Here is a 21,955-nt window from a genome sequence, read left to right as displayed (position 1 = left end):
AAATCCGCTGTTAACAAGTTCCACTGTATGTGGAACACTGTATATGTGTATGTATTGACCCAATCGACACTGAGCGCTGTTTCCTACGTAACTATGATAGCAATTCTGTGTCTGACGTCATTGTTGTGCATGGATCAGAGGAATTGAGACCAACACAAAATCGTGAAGGATGGTGTTTCCTCTAAAATAAGAAAATTTATTTAATATTATAAATAAAAGTTACCTTTAGAATTTTGTCTATTTTGGATAAGTGGAGTCTCTTCTTGCTGTCCATTTTGTAGATGCTGTTTTCTTTGTTGTCCATCAGAAAGAGACCAAACGCCATTACCTACAAATACACCAACCATTATGATATATATTAGTCATCCTACAAATACACCAACCATCATGATATATATTAGTCATCCTACAAATACACCAACCATCATGATATATATTAGTCCTCCTACAAATACACCAACCATCATGATATATATTAGTCCTCCTACAAATTTTCACCAACCATCATGATATATATTAGTCATCCTACAAATACACCAACCATCATGATATATATTAGTCATTTAGCCTTTTAATGATATAAACATCAATTTTTTTTTAAATATTTTAATTCAACAAATTACGTACTGAATTTGATTAAGAGGGAAAAAAGGGTAACAGTTACTGCCCATGAAGTTACATACCAATAAAAATTATATTTGCGGGCATACCACAATGACAATCTTAATGAAGAATACTTTTGAACATGAAAGTCATCGCTGTACAATACGCTGAAGCAATAGCTTGTAGCATGAGCGAGTCTACATAATGTATTTTATCCCGACAAAATACACCATTGTATGGACGATTTATGATATATATGTAAAATACTAGTACCCCAATACAATACCTTGACCAGCATGTTTTTCTCTCCTGGCTCTAGGAAAAGTCGGTGTTCGTACATGTGTACCGAGATGTTGACTACGTCTGCTAGCAGCTCCTCGTATCCCGGAGTGGTTTCCAGTGCCTCCTTCATCATGTCGCGAATCTTGTTCTGGGTCGCCAGGAACATGGACAGATTCTGGGACTCGATCATTACCTGAGGGTCCATCATCAAACTTAGGGACTGTGCTGCTCTAGAGATCAAACAAACAAAATCCATTCAGAATCGAAATACCAGTCTTCTAAACGTTACAATGTATAAAAAGAGTAGCTTTTTTCATCTGCTTAATATTTCAGCTCAAGATAAGAAATAGATTTAATGTTTCAACATGCATAAAATGTTTATTGCATGTTTACCAAGACTTCAATAATATAGTTTGCAGGTATCTTGCAAAAGCATAGGTAAGCGGATCAAATTAAGGATATAATTTTAAATAGATAGAATGAAACGCATACCTCTTACAGGCTGCGGATATCTTAGCAAAGGAAGCGCAAACTGCCTATACGCCGCGGGTATCTTACATATCTTAGGTCATTTATATCCTTACAGAGGAAACGCAAACTTCCTATAGCCCGCGGATATCTTGTCAGAGGAAACGCAAACTTCCTATAGCCCGCGGATATCTTGTCAGAGGAAACGCAAACTTCCTATAGCCCGCGGATATCTTGTCAGAGGAAACGCTACAGGAATAACAACGAGTGCCTTCTATTTAAGCATACCTCAGCACTATAGGCAGTGCATATCTCGCTATAGAAAACACATACCTCCTATAGGCCGCATAATCATTCTGAACACTGGCTTTCATATTGGTGAGTTCGTTGAGTTCGGCAAAAGTGTTAATAAATTTTCCAATAGTCAACAGGTAAGCCTCCGAGATGAAATCATTTTTCTTGGCGGGGTGACATAGTCGCTTAATTTCCTCCCCAAACTTCTGTATACTGTTGATCTGGTCAAGATAAAGCAATGGTTAAAAGGTGTAAGTTTTGTTTCCCGTACTAGTGTATCCTTGATATATACATGGAGAGAGAGAGAGAGAGAGAGAGAGAGAGAGAGAGAGAGAGAGAGAGAGAGAGAGAGAGAGAAATTACGTATTAATCATCTCGAAATTACGAAAACCCCCAGAATTATAATAATAGATCTCAAAATTACAAGAATTGTTTTCGAAATTACGAGAAAAGATCTCTAAATGATTATAGCTTTTGTTAACCTTTACCCTCGAGTCAACAGACCTACTGTACGCACATGCCAATGGTTGTATTGGTCAGTTTATTATGTTCATGTAATATCTTGTATATATGTCAAAAATTATCTCGGAATTTCATGATCTTATCTTGCAATAACAAGAAAATTACAAGCTTCTCTTCCTTGATACTAATCGGCTTTCGTATAATCGTATGATAAATATGCATGCACTGGTTGATTAAGTCAGAGGATGGGAAGAGATACCCTCGGTATGGTTTTCATTTGTTATTAGTTCATGCATTTATTTACTGTAAACTTCATAAAATCCACCAGCTTGGTCATTAAGGGTTCCATGACCTCCACAATCTTGGTGTAAATCTCCTCTCGGTTTGGCTGGTTGTTACTCTGTATCTAGAGATAAAGAAATCACAATCTAGAGAAATGTTTCTCAAAACCCTTACTATCACGAAAGTATAAGGAAGTGACGTAGAATGATTTTCGTTGACGCGCGTTACTGATCATCTTTGACGTCATACGTTATCTCACAGCAAGTGTTTCAAGAAAGACCACTGGGAGATTAAACAACCAGGATGGTTATATTGTCAAAGGTTATTATCATGGTCTTTAAATGATAAGTGTCACGCTGACTATATTTGTTGTATAAGTTGAGTACCTGTGGTAAGGCTCTAGAACAGCACCGCCAAGTGTACAGCATGGCGGCATACTCCTGGGCTTCTTCTATCAACTTGTTCTAAATAAAGATACAACTCCAACCACAGCACGAACCAGACACATTCAAAACACAAGTAGATTGCATCTTAGTACTAACGAGACCAAAGAATCTTACTGTACCGAATTACATCATGCACTGAATATGTTTTTTGAAATGTTTTTCACTTGATTTTGAAAGTCTGTGATAAGAGCAAACTTTTGACATTTGACTTTAGTTGATACTCACAATATTTACAAGCACTTTTAGAATTTTACAAGAGTTGTTATATGTGTTACAATGGAGGAAGGTTATCGTTTATCGTTATATTTTCAAATATTAAAAATAATGAAAAAAGAAATGCTTCCTTTTACGATTTTTACAACAACAAAGTTGAAATTCACCTCAGTATAGCTCTAATCGCAGTACATAAGGAAATGATATACATCAATTTACATACACAAGGAAATAACGATCGAGGGAGAAGTTTCAACAGTAATCTGCTTATTTCTTATTTTCTCTCTAATAAGGTATGCTTATTGCAATTTTCTGAATCATTTAAAAAAAAAAAAAATCTCTTGAACATTAACAATTCTCTCTCCCTCTCTGTGACCTATTACGTTTAGTGAGGACGTCCTCGCGATATCAATAGAAAATACCCACGTTATTGTTATGGCCAAAAAATTATATCATCTTAGGTACACTTTAGTTATAGGGACATCTATAAAACTTTATCTAATATTCTCTTTTGAATTGTGAAATGAAGATGTTTTTAAAAGAGAATATCAGTGTCCCCTACAAAATTTATACCCTGCATCTAAACCTCTCGCATTTTGTGGGTCGCATGGAGACATTACAGTAAGGACGGGTTTTGTCCTCATTGTGCACTTCTGACCCCACAACACAGGTCAAAAAATGCCCTACTTTACACTTCTTTTCAGTCTCTCTCTCTCTTTCTCTCTCTCTCCATCACGTACCATATCTGCATGAACAGTAGCTTCCTCAATGTACCTAGCAACACCCGTGACGTAAGCATTCCTGTCCTCAAAGTTTGTGTCAAAGTTCACCTGGCATTGGATAGAGGGTGACATCCCCTCAATGCTGGGAGGATCCCCATGCTGCAAGAGGCCCTCGAGGGAATCTACCCTTCCGAGGGCCTCGGAAAGTTCCACCTTCTCCACGGCGGGCACCTGCTGTGCCTGAAACGGTAAGGATCAGGAAGTCACTTGTAACTTTCTGTTACCCTCTTGTGTTTTTCACTTGCCTTTATAAGGAGTTCTCGTTAAGTCTACATTTATTAAGTACATCTGTAACTGTTTTGATTGTGTGTTTAGAGTGCACTGCTCTTTGTACCGAAAAATCATTTCTGTAACATTTAGAAATTCGAGCAGACTAGCTTCGTTCTCTATAACGTCAAGTTTCACATGAATTCTATTATTCTACATTAAAGAATCCATTGTTGGAACTCTGTACCTACTGTGCTTATGACCACTGTCTTTGTAAGTTGTGTATACATGTTGTTTAAATTCTTTGATAAATAAATATTGAATTTTTCATTCGTTGAATACTTTTGATATTGTCAGTAACAACATAGCACGATAGAAGAATCCAGTTTTCCCATGACATGTGTCTGACATGTCATTTTTGCTTGGGCAAGCTTTAAAATAATAAAAAAAATTCGTGTTTAAAGACCATAACGCGGAAGAGGTTTGACAAGTACATAAACACGGAGTTTTGATGTTTTTGATTAAAATCCTGAATATTGTACAACTTGATGATAAATAATAAATAGAATGTGATGACTTACCATTGCTGATGCCGTTTTAGCCGCTATGTGCAAATTCTCTCGTCACCTCGACAGAAATGAGGAAGTCAACATACTCGGTCTATTACTTATGTCTTATCTTCAGCAGAGCGAGACGAGGAACTAGCTCGTAACCCCGCCCTCCCTGGGAGAATATTTACCTGATACGGTCAGTTTGTCCCCTTTCCGAGTGGTACTAAATGTTTTCGTAGTTAAAAGAGTGGTTCTACTCGAATGGCTCTAAAGTCGCCGACCTCGAGCAGACCCCGATGACAAACTGTGGATTACCTGGTTAATCTTATCTTGGGTTTTTTTAAAAATTACATACTTTTTTTTTTTTACTTATTTAAATGTACCTTCACATTGCAAGTGGAACAGCTATCACTTACGGAACATAGAATTACCCACTATTATGATCATAACATGAACAGGTGATTGCGAATCCATGTGACAAAGAGCTTAAAGCGGGCACGAATGAAAGTGGAATTAAAAGACAAATCGTTTAGATAAAATGTGTGAAAATTTAACCTAAGTGTGTTTTCAAGGACTCCATAAATCATGTGAAAAATGGTCTTAAAAGTACTAGTATTCTCCCGGCTCACATACTTATTGTTGCCTTCCCTGTGGAAATTGTTTTCTATGGCCATGTAAAGCGTTGGTATTTATTTCATACCTTAAAAATCAACAAGATATCACATACGTCAGAAAACGTGTAAATATTACTACATTCCCCCCTTTGACTTGTTTGTTATCGATACAATATGACAATGATCGGTCCACAAACTCGTAATCTATTTAATCAATATTATTGCATACACAGGTGTATGCAAGGCGAACATTGCTGCGACTTCCCCCCCCCCCCCCCCCCCCCCCCCCCATAATCTGTTAGGAGCGTACAAAATTTAAATCACTTACATTTCGTAGATCATCCATACTTAAAAATTGGTTACATATTTACAAACAAAAGTCGGCCCACTATCAAAATCTGGATACTGAAACCTTCACTGTGCATACATACTCTACTCAATATTTCTTTGATTGCATGCTGCAGCAATATCGCAATGGTGTAATAACATATTCATGTATAATAATAAGGTCTTTATTTATCCAGGATTACATATTTAGCGATAACACTAGTTTTCAATATGGTCCTGCATATAACATACAGACAGATATTAGTAAAATAAACACAGATTAAAAGGAGAGCCACCAAACATCCTCAGTTTGTTCAATGAAAAGACTCTAGTAGTCAGTGGCAGTTAGGAGACCGATCCCAAAAAGGTCCTTGGGAATTGCCTTCGTCTTGGTATGGATTAAAGGTTTCCAAACGTTTTAATACTCACTAAGCTGCTGATTACCAGGAAGTACTGTAGGACAGATAAAAGTAACAAGAAGGTGGCGATATCTTTGACAACATTCAATAAGTTAATCAACTTTTTCTGTAAAACCACATCCTTGATAAATTTTCATGACTTTTGTCGTAATCCGCTCATTAACTAACACGTGAGTATTTATCCAGGTAGATAGAATTACATAAAAACACAATTCAATACTCACAGAAAATGACTCAGACACAAGAATGGACAATTTTCGCTTTATTATGCATACTTACAAATGGTATGAATACCGGTATAGTTGTATGGTTTGTATAAAATGTACACAAGTTTACACAGCATGCAATACACAAACGTATATCACTGTATAAAGTCACAAGGTGTCCTTAAACAATTCTTAAACCCTTAATGCTTTCAAAACTACTTGTTCCCTACTGGCGACAATCGCCAAAAACACTTCACTTTTGTAGATAGGAAGACAACGAGGTTGGTTTTTCTTCATGCTGCTGCCTTCTTTATAGATGCTTTAACAATCTGAGACTCCTGACTTTAGACACATTTAGAATACTAGTAGTTTCGCCCTATGAGGCTGTAAAATCACATGCACGTTAGTGTTAAATGGTTGTTGCTAGTGACTGATGTATTGGCGGCTGGAAACAGCGAACATGCTCCACTGGAATACTCTCAGAGTCACTTGTCTTTAGGTATTTGTTCAATACAGCAAATATTTGATTGTTTAAAATCTGGAACTTCCTTATACGATCCACCATCTTTTTTAATTGCTGTAAAATATAAACAAAGTGTAAAAAAAATTCGTACAAAGAGAATTCGCGTCAATAGAGCTAGAATATTGTACTAGTATTGGAAAAAAGACCAGCAAAGAAAATCAAGAAAATTAAACCACGTAAAGAAACTTACAATGCCTTTAACGTTTTCGTCCTTCATGTCCACGCGGTTGACCTTGAGAACATGGTAAGAGAAATCTAGAGCCTCAAACCTCCGTTGCTGTGACAACAGGACAATGAGAGCACATCCTGCCCAGTTCAGTCCCTCTCCATAAAGTTCTCTGTGGAAATAAATGAAAGGTTACTATTCCCTGCTGTTCTATTCAACACATAAAACTGACTTCTGTTTTAACACCACACTCATACTTACTCGACTGAATACTCGTTTTCCCTGACGGGCATACAGAACACGAACTGTATAGCACTCCACAGTCGGTGGAACTCCGTACATTCGTCGATGTTCATCACTCCATTGGCTGGCTGCTGACCTTGCCAAATCGCGTCCACCACAAACGTCTTGATTCTGGTCAATACTATCTCAAACATGGACAAACCACAACACAGCCTTTCTCTTGTAAGTAGGTCACCCTCTGCCGCTATGTCCGCTTGCTGTTTAAAATTAGAAAGAATTTTTCAACCATTTATATAAATGTATGCATTGTCTTTAGCAAGTAACATATGAGCTATGAACTTGTTTTAAAAATCAAAAAAGAAAAAAAAAAAAGGGAGTAGCTCTCCTTACCTGCGGGGAGCCCAGCTTGCTGATGACGGGGACCACCTGTAGAGCTGCATACTTAGCTTCCAGTCTCTTCATCATGTTCTTCAGTTCCTGCTCCTTCTCCTTCCGGTTATCGCCCTCTATATATAGCATCAATGTAATCGTAAGTCTCAGATTCAGTGTTTCAAGTTCATTGTTTATTAGAAGAGATGGTATCAATTTCATTACACCGAAATTTTCTGCTGTTGAGGAAGAATGCTATGCCAGAGAAATTTGATATGGATGAAAAGTGGAGGATATGTATAATAACATATTGAAAACTTTAAAATTTACTTTATTTAGTCAAAAAATGCAGTTTTAGTAGAAAGCAATATCTGGAAGAAAAAAATAAATCAAAAGCCCTGCTGCACATGAACCCGCGATCTTAAGTTCAGCTGTCGATGTGCTAACCTACTGAGCTACTCATGTAGGTAATGCTATTTGAAGTGAATACACAAATATTGCTGATATTCATATTTTCATTCATGTTTTAAAAGGAAGTCAGCCATTATGACGATGTAGAGTACTTCCTTAAACTGAACAATATACCGGGTCTAACTTTACCTTTGATATAAACAACAAGACAAGGGTCTAATTTTACCTTTGATAGGTATAAAGGGCTTCGGAATGATGTTCTGAAATGGAGCCGCATGTTTCAAATCACAAACTTCTTCCTGGGTCTGTAAAACGAAAGTATACAGAAATTAGCACAGTTAGATCTCTTAATTAACAAACGTTTTAACATATTCTGAGAGTTCCCAATCTACCTTTCTACATTTCATTATTGCTGGAAAAAGGCAAGATATCAAATTGCTTCAATTGTGACTCGACTTTGTCCAATTCTATTTGACCTGGGTACGGTCCTCTAAATTTAGCCGCAAAATCTTGAATTATTTTACTTTTAAGATTTAAAATGGGACATTCTGTTAGGGTATTCCAATGTTAAATTCCCAATTAACCCCTTGAAGTAACTCCAAATCCCATCCCACCCCAAAACCCACTGTTCTGCCAAGGTTTTTTTTCACAGGGGCCTCGTCACGAAAGTGTTGTCTTATTAAAAATTAGACATTGTCTATTCTATATTTAAATATAGAATAGACGATGTCAAATTTATCTGTGGGTTTATAAGGGATTTTATATGTTGACGTCATGTGCAATGGCTGTATGTCTTCTAAAGACAACTCTGTAAGACTACAGGGGCTCGTCACGATATTTTTGTCTTATTACAATTTGACATCGTCTATTTTATATTTACACATAAGAATAGACGTTGTCAAATTTTAATAATATATAAATTTCGTGATGAGGCCCCGTGGTAAGACTTGCGAAAAATCGCCGTAATAGAATAGAAATAATTACTTTGTTACCAGAATTCTTGTAGGATAACCCCTTCGTCTCGAGGTATTGTTGGGAAAAATCTTGCCATTCGGGCCCAGGTTTTATTTTCCAACAAAAGCATCGACCTGTAGGTTATTTTCTACCAATTCTTTCTACAAGGTTATTTATTTCATACATAATTGATGTACTCTTATCGAATGATTATTTCAAGGCTTACAACTTGAAGTCGAAAGAATTCTCTTTTTTTTTTTCGGTGGATGATATCGGCACACCGTGCGATATCGGCTCTCGATCGCTGTCACTACCCTGTCTACAAGACGCATTGCCTGTTTAAACATCGTGCGCTCCTATACTATCTGTTGTTTATTTAGCTGGATAACAAGTCATCTCCCATCACAAAGCTTTAATGACTAATTTTATTCGCTATTCAAATATCAATTTCTATAAAATATTAAGTAAATATTCTAATTTTTTTCTTTCGAAAACTGGACACGAATTTCATATGCCACTCATGCACTCTATTTCATCGGCCCATACCTCAGCAGAGTAAAAATAATAGAAGCCCATGAAACCATTCCGTGGTTTAAAATCTGCTTTTTTTTAAACACAGAAAACCAAAGAAGAATTTTACAAGGATTTGTTGAAATTTTCAAATATGTCATGAAAGAATAGGTGAAACGGTGATATTGGTCCTATTAACAATATCGAAATAATTATCACCTTTTATCAAGATCAAGTAACACTAAATCTGCAAACTTTCAATTCGCCCAACAGTTGTTTATATCATGCAATAATTATCTACACAAACTTTTCATCAAAGTATCGCGGCTTGCCAATTCTTTGAAGAACCTTGGAATCCCGAAGTGGAGATGTACCACACGGTGCATCGATACAACGGTTTATTGTAGATTACACAAAGATGTCGGATATATTATATACAAACGTAGGACGAGTCATACGTGCGGAAATGGTCAGACTCAAGGTAGTGCATTTATTTCCGGGCAATCAACAGGTGGGCTCTTAGAACAAAGATAAGGAAAGTCCCCCATTTACCAGTCCGCGTTGTCGCGCGTGTTCCGGGCTAATTAGTATGTAATTACAGCTATTTCTGGGCTCAGGACGTGGAGGGACCCACTACCCCCTCGTGGAATTTTGACTAATCATATCTGGAGTAAACAAATATTCGTGTGCAGTGATGACAAGAGTAATCTGTTACAAGAATTCGTGAAGAGCCCCGGTATGATAAGATCTGTCTTGTGAGGAACTCTTAGGCGGCTTCGGGAACAGAGAGGACTGTTGCACAATTCGCATGAACCTAGAAATATACTGCATTACATGGGAATTTGTACCTTTCATGTCACTGGAGTGTAACTACGACAGGTAAATCATATGTAGAGTATCAACTTATACACTGAACTAAAAGATAAGGGATCGTTGACATCATAAATAATAGTAATACCAATACCGATCTGTTGATTCTTAATGTATACCAGTATTAATTCAGGAAAAATGACAAAAGTAAAAACCAATTATAAGATCACAATACTGAAATAATCATCGTGTAAAATTTGAAAAAATAAAAATGATAGCTGAAAGTTTTTAATAATAAGTGTTGTAATGATATTCTGAAAAAAAAAATGTATATCTCCAATGCAAAACAAATTTTCCCATAGTATACTTTTTTTAGCTTCAAAATCCAATAATCTCTCTCTCTCTCTCTCTCTCTCTCTCTCTCTCTCCTTATAAAACAACGTGAAATAGCTTGTACAGGTTTAGATTTAATTATACATGTAAAACTGTACATGTCTTGATTCTTCCTCTTGAATTTAACTGAATATAAATTCAATGCAGTAAGTTGCAATGTGGTAAAACCTATATATTTCCATGGAATTGCTATATTTTCTGTATCTAATATTTATATCTTTGGGGGGGGGGGACTCATATATTTTCATCTCCATATTGAAGCTGCACTTGCAATATTTCTATGAAAAAAAATTCTGTATTTTTTTTTTTTATTTTGCTTTTATAAAGCAACTTAGATAAATAATTTAAAAACAAAAGTTTATACATTAAAACTTGTGTATAAAAAGAAATCCGGTCTACCATTAAAAATTTCAAGTCTTATCCTTCACAACACTAGGAGCACGCTATGGTTACCAGTGTATAGAGAATTTCAATGTTAATGAGATGGGCAGAATATTTTTCTTATAGCGAGAATTTTTAAAACAATCTTTTTCACGTCGAATTTTCTTTTTATTTCATTCCCTAGTTTCCCCTTTAGTTGCCTCTTTTTCACATTATTTCAACGGATCAACTACAGTAAATCATTAAAATTAATAATATATGTAGTCTGTAGACTTCAAAACACCCACATATCCATCGACATGGGTTAGAAAAATTCGGAAGAATTTTTTTTTGAAATAGGGCCTATCAAATTATTATTTGTGAGATTGTAACAACGTGGTGTTATTAAAACAACATGTACATTGTTTGTGGAGAGTTTTATGCTTAAATATCGAATCACATTTAATATCGACTAAATGTAGGGTGTTCTCCAGGAATTATTTGTACGCAATTAAAATTATATGTACTTCAGCATGAATATATATATTCTGAAATTCTCTTGGAAATTGAAATATACTCGTTTTCCTAAAATCATTCATGTATACAACGATGCCGACTGGAATGAAATCATTACAATACTGTGCAAGTCGTATTCCCCAAGTTTTTCCATGTTATTTTGAAAACATTCTGCAGACTAGATTTTGTGACAAGCTGTTGCATTCAATTGAGCATACAGGTCAAAAACGTTAAAATAGTAAATTTTAGAGAGTCATTGCATGAAATTGGTGATTTGGCCTGGGATCTACAAACACCGACTGAAACAGTGCTTCAGGACATACGCCGGCGTGAAGCGTCGCTGTTCATACCCTCATGTATTTTATTACTCATATTTACACCCTACTTTCACATCTGTCAGAATTCTTAGTCGTTAAGATTATATCTATTAAGATTAATGCGCGCATTGTTCTCATCTGCAGCGCATTCATGAGGAAATGGCTATCATTACAATTTGTAAAGATATCAGACACAAAAGCAATGGAAATGTGAATATATCGGCGTGACACAAGTCAGCACCTTTTCATTGCATTCTAATTCAAAGCATGAACGTATGGAATTGAGCTATAAACTGTAGTTTAGAATTGTAAATACATATAATTAGTGGGTTTACAAAACACGGACAGAAACAGATCACGGGGTAAACAAAACACGAATCATTTTTACACGGAAATGCAGATTTCCATGAACTACTTATTCACGGACAGATCATAATGTTCAATGGTAATCTCAACTTCATTTATTTACAAGCAGAAGATATTTTTCCGTGATAGTTCTATAACTACAGTCTTCGATTCTATGGAAGTAACGAAATAACAAAATATGTATAAAGTACTAGCAACATATTTCTTACATGTGATATTCTCCATTCCAATCGTTTAATTTTCTGGACTAGTAGTCGATACACTGTACGAGGTAAAATAAATAAAGATATAAAAAGCACTAAAAATGACCAACGACACGAACAATATTGAATCGTCAAATTTTCGGAACGACCTGTCCATCTTTAGGACGATAAAATGTTTACTTAGAAATGAAAACAACAAGTAAATAAAAATGCGAACTAACACTAAAACTAAACTATAAAAGTTGATAACAAACAAAACGTCTACAGATTGAAATGATCGAGTGTAATTTGGTGCAATACAAAAAGTCTGATCAGAACGGTCGTCAAGACTAAAACTAATTAAATCTGAGATGGTATGTTTCTCAAAATGTAGCTATACTTTATTCATTTTCGTGAAATCAGATTGCCATATAATGGATAAAAGGCTACTATTCATTAAAACCGTTTTATGTGCTTTTCAGGTAACTCAAAATGAGTGACTGCACCTTCAACTCGACTACAGTTAACTTCCTAGAGGCAACCTCTGATCTGGAAAAGGTCACAAAATGGCTACGATTTTGCAAGGCCGCTTATGTCGACAAATGTGACATGTACAGCCTGAAGCCTCCACTGTTTAACCTGTCTTTTTTATACAGCGAGGCGACGGAAGAAGATTGCCTTGACACAAAGCAGCTGACAGCTTACTGCATTTCCATGATCTTAAGCATTTTGATAATTCTGGCAAACAGCGTCATCCTTGGAGCTTTTGTGTATGGCCGCAATCGTCTGTTGAAGAGCTCGAATATTCCCATCATCAGCCTGGCACTGTCCGACCTTCTGACTGGAATTACTTTCTTGTACAGTTCTACCTGGAATCTTATCATTTTGGATGCTGGGTACGACTTTGATCTGATGAAAATTCAACAGTATACCAGCCTGCGCGCAAACTACTACCTCTGCTTAACATTGGATGGACCAGGGTTCGTTTTCGCTTGCATGATGTCCTCTGTTTTAAGTTTGTCCGTCATTGCAACAGACCGTTATCTGGCAATATTCCACTCCTACCGCTATCACTTCTGGATTACCACCCCAAGAATGGTGTTCTCTATCATAATAATATGGATCATTTCTTTAATAGTTAGTGTTGTTCCTTTGCTGGGATGGAACAATTGGAGTGGAACATGTCAGTTGACCGAAGTCATGCATTACGACTATCTGGTCTTGTGGAGTTCCATCTGCTTTATTTGTGGGTTCCTGATTCTGTTCATATATCTAAGGATTTTTATAGTTGCCCGAAAGCACAGCCGTCAAATAGAGGCTCAGGTGACATCCACATCTAGCACCAGTGAAAATGTTCCTGCCGAACCGCGGATGAGCAAAGATCTCACAACTATGAAATCCAGAAACACGACTTCCGGTTCTCTTCGGAGTTCCAAGTCCACCGTGGACTATCTGGAAGACAGTGGATGCCATGATGTTATAGAGATGAATAATATGTCCACACAAGAATCAAACACCTTAGAGCCACGGAACAAAGAAAAACCTAGCGATGAAGATCAAGTACAAGAAAAGAGCGATCAGAGAAAAGGAGCCTCACCAGAGACAGGAACCAGCAATAGCCAGAAAGAGAACGAGCACAAAAGCGAGGATGTCGGCCAGTCCAAGACACCAGAAAACAAGACCACGGCAGACGATGCTTCATCAGGGACAAAGAGGCAAGAAACCAGAAAATCAACCGGAGCAACAGTGGTCTTCATAAAGGACAGTAAAAACCCCTCTAGAACTTCCAACAAGCAAGTGGACAAAAAGCGATTTCAGAAGCCCAGCATGAAGGCTGTGCGAACCACTGCCATGATCCTGGGGGCTTTCTACCTCTGCTGGACCCCTCTACTGGTGTACCTTTTACTAAAGGTTCAGGACCAGTTCCACAATCTTATGGTGTACTACTTGTTTGTAGTGACACAGCTGAACTCCCTCTTTAACCCTCTTGTTTATGGCTTCCGACAGTCAGACATCAAGGCTACACTCCACAGGATGAGAACATGTCAAAAGGCATACTGAATCTTGGGATGTTATTTAGAATTGCTTTATATAACTGTACATTTAACTTTAAAAGTAAAGCAAATGTCTTATTTTGGAAATATTTTGTGACTGTTATGAATCCACGTGTCACTGGGTGAATTTTGCAAGTTACAGTGAAGGATGACGAATTAATTCTTTTTTCAATAAATTTTTACTTTATCTTAAAATATCATAGAGTGACTTTTGTTGAATAAAACCAATTAATAGAATTATGAGGTTATTGAAACAAATATTTAGGCTAATGCGGATTAAAGTTTACTCCAATATATTTTAGCATATGGAAAATGTCCATACAGGATGTTTTGTCTTATAATCTTTCATATTGTCCTATAGAGAATTCAATTACAATTCAGTGTATTTTATGCTACCATTTTTAAAATTCAAATCAAAGAATGAAATAACCCGGTAATGAGAATTATTATCTAGGATGAAATATAATTACCTATATCTTTATGATCAATTCATTATACAAAACTCTTTGCACCAGCTGCCACCACAACATTTTGATTGCATACACGGGTTTCTACACAGAGCTCAAAAATTTGAATAAAGTTTGTTGTCCTTAATAAAACTTCTTCCTGAACAGTAGGAATTTTAAGGGGGCATCTCTTCCCAATACTCAGTTTGTAAAACATCACTTCACACTGCCTCTTCTGTCTTAATGTTGAATCTCAAATTTAGATCTGAGTTTTAAATGATTGATGTATCAATCATTGTGCAGGCTTGTGGCATTTAGAATGATAAAGGTCATGTCCATATCCTTTATTCATAAACACTTTCTATCAAATGTTATGCACAATAATCAATACCTACTAGAATTTTAGTTATTTGTGAGTTTATATCTACTAGAATTTTAGTTATTTGTAAGTGAATATTTACTAGAATTTTAGTTATTTGTAAGTTAATATCTACTAGAATTTTAGTTATTTGTAAGTTAATATCTACTAGAATTTTAGTTATTTATAAGTGAATATCAACAAGAATTTTAGTTATTTGTAAGTTAATATCTACTAGAATTTTAGTTATTTGTAAGTGAATATTTACTAGAATTTTAGTTATTTGTAAGTGAATATTAACTAGAATTTTAGTTATTTGTAAGTTGTTTGAGTGTACTACACAGTAGTGTAATTAAGATTTGTATTTGTTGTTTTCGGAAAATAAAATGGGTCAATATGCTTGTATCAAAGTTTTCATTCTGAAAAGAGGTACATGTATAAGCGTTCCCTTGTGTCATCTCGTTTAATCTATATGATTACATCAATGAAAACTGCCTGTTACTATTTATAGTATCATTTCCAGAATAAGGGAACACGATTCTTGGAAGATACCTACCTCTTTGTTGTACACCTTTTTTCTTTTGATGAAGAACGTATAGAATTTCTGCTACAGAATTTTTTTTTATATAATCATTAAAATACTTTTCAAATGAATATGACAGTAATCTATATCATAAATGTTGATGAAACTAAAAATATTACATCATAAAAAAAGTTTCAACAGAGGGAGTTGAAAACATATGTAGGACTCCAAAGTGCGATGGTCATGTCAAAGTGTGATGGTCTGTGCGAAACAACGATGGTGTGACACGCCAAAGTGTGATGGTTCACACTCATGCGCCAAAGTGTGATGGTCTGACACGCCAAAGTGCGATGGTGTGACATGCCGAAGTGCGATGGTGTGGCACGCTGAAATCCATTGATTTGTAAACGACACAGTGTTTTGGTACAGATTGAACCAACTGTGTGTTGTTTCACCAAAATATCAGTGCAAAATCCATGCACAAAAAATAAGAATAAGAACTTATTTCATTACCATTTAGTTGTCGTGTTATTAAACACAAAATTTTCAAATACGAAATCGTATAGAATGTTTTGTATTATAGCATACCCCAGGAATTTAATACGTGTACACGTCAAAGTAATAAATGATCATGAATTAATTAAAGAATGTTTGGGCGAAGTAGAGGGTTCGACAGCAAATGTACTTTGCCATTCTCACTATCCTCAACAGTGTATAAACCTTGCCGTTACTGTCGTCCATGTTGCATTTATTCCGTTTTATTTTGAAAGACGTTAAGAATGACATCACAATGACATGACGTCACAAACGTTACTGAACTCCGCAACATCGAACTTTGGCATGACCATCGCACTTTGGGGTCCGTAACGTTAACAAACCATCGCACTTTGGAGCAGACCATCGCACTTTGGCGTGACCATCACACTTTGAGCGAGCATCGCACTTTAGAGTCTTACATATACAATCTAGAAAATGGAAGGCCATGTTCAGTACTACCACTCAGTAGTGAGCGACAAGAATATCATTAAAATCGTATCAAATCTCATGTCCCAGAGTGTTTCAGGGACACAACATGTCCAGAATTTCACGAATAATAAGAAAAAATTGCAACTGTTTCCGAGAATGATCAACATCATTTTAAAGTCATTTTTGTAACGTGAATATTTTCTAATCTTTGATTGCCTATATCTCAGTAAATATGCTGGATATTTGGACAAAACTTCACGTGTCTTTTTAATGTTGTTATCTAACACAATCCATTAAAAAGTTAATTTGGATGATTTTTACCACAAGACCCTTTTTGCAAGAAACACTATATATATATTTTTAATATTACTTGTTATATGCAATTTGATTGGTTCATTTGACTTTATCAACATTCTTTATATCGTATAAACAAAGCTGCGCTTTAGCCCCGCTATATGACTAGGAATGACATCACAATACGTTTGGCTTGCTCAGTTTCCATTTTGTTGCGTACGGCAATATTGGTCTGCGCCATATAAAATTAATATTTTCTTTACAATTAGTCATCAAATAATATCAAACGTGGTTTACTAAATTAAATTATAAGGAATAAAAGTAATTTTTATTTGTTTTATACAATAAAAAGTAAGTTGGGACAGTTTACACACACATATATATATATATATATTGACCTACCCCCTATATGTATATATATATGTATATATATATATATATAATCCAAATAGAAAGAGTTGATATCACACAGTCAAAATAATTCAATAAAAAAAGCAGGAAAATATACAGTTCCAAAATACAATATAATACAATATAATAATTATTAATTTGTATTCACCTGAGGATGGATGTTAAAATCCAGAAAGCGCTAGTGATTTAAATATATTTTGGAACTGTATATTTTCCTGCTTTTTTTTTATTGAATTATATATATATATAAAAACTAAACACTTTGTTAAACAAAGTGTTTAGAGTTTTTTTCTGTATTTTACTTCCAAAAAAGAGACATATATATATATATATATATATATATATATATATATATATATTAGTCATAACTCTTGAAAATTGAAAATGAAACCGGTTGAGTTATTTTCGGCGTTCTAATTTTTCTTTATTATACTATTACTTGTGTGGATATTTACTTATATTTTGGATATATATATATATATATATATATATATATATATATATATATATATATATATAAGGGGTGGGGTCAAAAGTTAAACCAGATATATCTTGTGCTTCACAAATAGTACTTATTTCAATATTTCTAAAATCTAAATATAGTAATTGCCTATATCCCCACAGGTCTTCACTACCCAAGGGATCCAATCTACTACTTTAATCTTTATCCTTGGCAGACTTAGCAGGAATTTTGTGTTTTCTGTAAATTGAATTTTATTCAAGGACAGAAGTCTTCACACCAATCAAAGTGATTCTTACATTTAACCACGTGTTTGGAAACGAGCACATAAATGATTGCAGAATTCTGTAGGGTCTATCACCAAATTCTGTTTTACAGACCATTGGAACAATATTTACCAACAACTTACAGTACTTATGTGAATTTATCTTCCACTGAATTAAAATGTAAAAAATTTAATATGATTTCCTCTTCCTTTCTATAAATTGAAATGCTCAAATTTCAATTCTATTTATATTCATGTCCATGTAGTATTCTATAAATATGCATTTACATGTACATGTGTATGTATATGCAAGTAGAATTGCAAAGCACTGAACCATCAAAACTCGGAATATATTTCTTTGGGGAAAGTGAACTTTTATCAAGTGACTTGTGAGTTCTATATAAAATTCCCTTTTCTGGTTCCCACAGGTAACTATTACATACGGGTTTGATTGTATAGAGAAAGGAAAGAAGAACCTGTTAGGAGGTGAATAAAAACTTACTAGAGCCTGTTCTACCAGCATGCAGAAGAGTAAGGCATTTCCCACTTCTCTGAAGCTTTGGAACACTTCTGTTCGGAGATCAGGGTACTGGATTAAGTCAGCAAGCTGTGCCTGATAGTAACCCATTACACCTGGATTCAAAACAAAGTCACATGGAATTTCCTTGTGAGGTACACATCTATACAAAAATATTTGTGAATAATTTCAAAACAGGTAATGCTGATTAAGTGTGACTTTACCAGGTGAACCATAATCGTATCTCAGAAGGCGACAGACATTAGGCATCACTGTCATCAGGGTCTTTACATATTCCATCAATGTTCCTTTCAGCTGTAACATATACACATTAACTTCCACTGATCAGATGCTTCTTGGTTCAGAAGATAGGAGTATTTTGTTTGCCATACATGTTTTGGCCATAGATTTTTCATGCATGATTGTTTAATTTACATATCATAAAGTTTTAAAAATTTACAAATAATGCCTTTTATGGCCTTATATATCAAAATATGATGTTTTTCTAATTACCAAAGCCTGAACAATTTTAAGCAGTTCCTCTATGACAACTGCTATTCCCTGGTATCCAAGCATTCGACAAATAGACCTAAAGTGTGGAACTCCAACAAAGCCATGGTAGAGTCCATATATTGCACTGAAAGATGTAGTCAGAGCCTGCAAAGATAAGGAGTGAAAATGTGTCATCAAAACCAAATTTCAATCTGAGTTGATCACTTTCCACGTATAAAATGTTTTTTACGTTACACCTACCTTTGTGCCCCAAATGTAAGCGTAGGCTGGATTGGGTTGTTTTTCTCGTTGACTAGCTGGAGCAAATGGCAAGACTGTCTTCACAAATCTGATTAAAAAAAACTCTATGAAGACAATATAGAATTACCCTACCACAATAATTACAAAATAATCCTGTGAACAGTGCAAAAAGGTTATAATTACTACTAGTAATGGAGTTTATCATTATTGTGCATACTGCTAATCTGTACGTTCCAGCTTTACCTGTTTGTGGCAGCATTGTAGCAGTAGTTGGGCAGGAAGTCGTAGTTGACCTCCCAGAACACATGGAGGGTGATTCTCCCATAGGGGGCAGACACATTGTGATTGGCCTCCCTCAACATGGCATCGAAATCATTCAGGGTGATGTACTTCTTCATCAGTTTATGGGCCAAGCGGTTACAGTCTACCAGCCCTTCCAGCTCCTACAGACAATAGGTCACAATGTCTCAGATCTAATAAATTTTTCAATATTCAATGAATCTTATAGAACTATCCTTTTTAGAATCAATAATAAAAACGAGAAAGAATTGTTTTAGCACACTAAAACTGATGTCTCCCCTTCTATTTTCCATAATTTAATTTAAACATTTTTTTAGGAATCATCTTTGAAGTGGAAACTTTAGAATTACGGTACAAAACAGTCACCTACAGTCGCATTACATAAATGAGTTCATAAAATGGCCACCTCAGTATTTTCAATACCAATGTACCTTGAATAAAAATGTTTTCACTTGCTAACTACGACACAATTGCTAAAACCTTACAGTGTGAATACTCATACAACTTAATTACTTTGTGAAATGCAAATAAAGTTGAATTATGCCCCTTTGGTACAACAGTTATCGTCTGCTTAGTGACATGGCAAGAAATAGCAACAGAGCAGAAAGAAATCATTCTACAGATGTCAAATACGGGTTATTCTTTTTACATGTACAAGGAATACAAGCAAGAACTGTCCAGAAATTTCTGAAACGTGTGTGAGAAAGGGGTAGTGTAGAAAGTATACCACGAAGTGCAAGGAGAAGAAAAACAATAGTGCACGATGACCGGTGGCTCTTGAGGGGCATAAAAAGAAAAGAAGACACACTCTTAAAGATGTTATGAACAGATTTAATACTAGAACTGGGTGTGGTGTTACCTACATATATAACTCTAGAACTGGGTGTGGTGTTACCTACATATATAACTCTAGAACTGGGTGTGATGTTACCTACATATATAACTCTAGAACTGGGTGTGATGTTACCTACATATATAACTAGAACTGAGTGTGATGTTACCTACATATATAACTCTAGAACTGGGTGTGGTGTTGACTACATATATAACTCTAGAACTGGGTGTGATGTTACCTACATATATAACTCTAGAACTGGGTGTGGTGTTACCTACATATATAACTCTAGAACTGGGTGTGATGTTACCTACATATATAACTAGAACTGGGTGTGATGTTACCTACATATATAACTCTAGAACTGGGTGTGGTGTTACCTACATATATAACTAGAACTGGGTGTGATGTTACCTACATATATAACTAGAACTGGGTGTGGTGTTACCTACATATATAACTCTAGAACTGGGTGTGGTGTTACCTACATATATAACTAGAACTGGGTGTGATGTTACCTACATATATAACTCTAGAACTGGGTGTGGTGTTACCTACATATATAACTCTAGAACTGGGTGTGGTGTTACCTACATATATAACTCTAGAACTGGGTGTGGTGTTACCTACATATATAACTAGAACTGGGTGTGATGTTACCTACATATATAACTCTAGAACTGGGTGTGGTGTTTTGTGTAGGACCATAATAAGACAATAGAGTGAAGACGGATATAAACGTTGTGTGATTTAAAAGAAAACAACAGTTTCTCAAATAAATCGTGAGAAAAGAAGCCGATTTTGCTGACAAAAAATACAATGGACAGTGGCTAATCAGTGGTCATCCATCATATTTAGTGATGAAACAAAAACTGTGCTGGGAAATAAGAATAAGGTATATGTATGGAGGAAAGCAGACGAGACATTGAGACCCGAGTGCCTTGGTTTCCGTGGTGACAGTGAGACGGCATGTAGAGCCTGCATCATGTTCCGGGCCAGCTATATCTCTTTTTATGGAGTAGGAACCTCAAAAGCTGTTGATGGAAATATGAACAGTGAAAGGTATATTGAAGTTTTGGATGAGCGTCTTAGGCCTGTGGTCATTCGTCATTTTGCAAATCGCTGTTTGGGTTTCAAGAGGATGATGCCACGTGTCACGTTTCCGTAAGATCAAATGAATGGAAACAAAATAATGATATAGAAACATTATCCTGGCCCCCACAGACCCCAGACCTTAACATTATAGAAAATGTATAGAAAGTGTTGAAAGTTTGAGTGCAAAGGCGAACAAACGAGGTCAGAAATGCTGATGACCTGAAACATGTTGTTCAAGACGCTTGGAGTAATCTCCCTTTAGTATAAATTCAAAGCCTTTATCAAAGCCTACAAAGTAGAATACGGACTGTATTGCGTTCTCAGGGACAAATCACGAAATATTAACAAAAAAGGTGTTATTTTTTTTATTGATAAAGAAAATTCAATGGTTGGTTTACAAAA

General features: G+C 35.5%; 3 protein-coding genes across 3 annotated transcripts in view; 1 reads left to right on the top strand and 2 right to left on the bottom strand.

The window, feature by feature from the left end:
* Positions 1-4,952, bottom strand: part of LOC125681789 (cytoplasmic FMR1-interacting protein 2-like) — a 70,729-nt gene extending 65,777 nt beyond the window's left edge. The window contains exons 1-7 of the mRNA XM_048922006.2: positions 4,621-4,952; positions 3,791-4,012; positions 2,778-2,855; positions 2,414-2,515; positions 1,687-1,868; positions 890-1,115; positions 224-328 (exon numbers count right to left, since the gene is read on the bottom strand). Coding sequence (XP_048777963.2) covers positions 224-328; positions 890-1,115; positions 1,687-1,868; positions 2,414-2,515; positions 2,778-2,855; positions 3,791-4,012; positions 4,621-4,623 — 918 coding nt within the window. The 5' untranslated portion in view covers positions 4,624-4,952. The remainder of the gene's footprint in view (positions 1-223; positions 329-889; positions 1,116-1,686; positions 1,869-2,413; positions 2,516-2,777; positions 2,856-3,790; positions 4,013-4,620) is intronic.
* A 1,247-nt stretch (positions 4,953-6,199) lies between these two features.
* LOC125681783 (cytoplasmic FMR1-interacting protein-like) overlaps positions 6,200-21,955 on the bottom strand; it is a 38,013-nt gene continuing 22,257 nt past the window's right edge. Inside the window, exons 20-29 of the mRNA XM_048921998.2 lie at positions 19,567-19,766; positions 19,324-19,411; positions 19,084-19,227; positions 18,795-18,885; positions 18,556-18,686; positions 8,095-8,173; positions 7,479-7,594; positions 7,107-7,345; positions 6,870-7,017; positions 6,200-6,733 (exon numbers count right to left, since the gene is read on the bottom strand). Of these exons, the coding sequence (XP_048777955.2) occupies positions 6,566-6,733; positions 6,870-7,017; positions 7,107-7,345; positions 7,479-7,594; positions 8,095-8,173; positions 18,556-18,686; positions 18,795-18,885; positions 19,084-19,227; positions 19,324-19,411; positions 19,567-19,766 (1,404 nt within the window). The 3' untranslated portion in view covers positions 6,200-6,565. The remainder of the gene's footprint in view (positions 6,734-6,869; positions 7,018-7,106; positions 7,346-7,478; positions 7,595-8,094; positions 8,174-18,555; positions 18,687-18,794; positions 18,886-19,083; positions 19,228-19,323; positions 19,412-19,566; positions 19,767-21,955) is intronic.
* Positions 9,073-15,539, top strand: LOC125681788 (octopamine receptor-like). Its single transcript, XM_048922005.2, has 2 exons — positions 9,073-10,211; positions 12,759-15,539. The coding sequence occupies exon 2, from the start codon at positions 12,769-12,771 to the stop codon at positions 14,335-14,337; it is 1,569 nt and encodes a 522-aa protein (XP_048777962.1). The 5' UTR covers positions 9,073-10,211; positions 12,759-12,768; the 3' UTR covers positions 14,338-15,539.

This window comes from Ostrea edulis, chromosome 2 (genome assembly GCF_947568905.1).
Source record: "Ostrea edulis chromosome 2, xbOstEdul1.1, whole genome shotgun sequence".
Taxonomy (NCBI): Eukaryota; Metazoa; Mollusca; class Bivalvia; order Ostreida; family Ostreidae; genus Ostrea; species Ostrea edulis.
The sequence above is the reverse complement of the archived record's forward strand: the minus strand, read 5'-3'. Positions and strand labels throughout refer to the sequence as shown.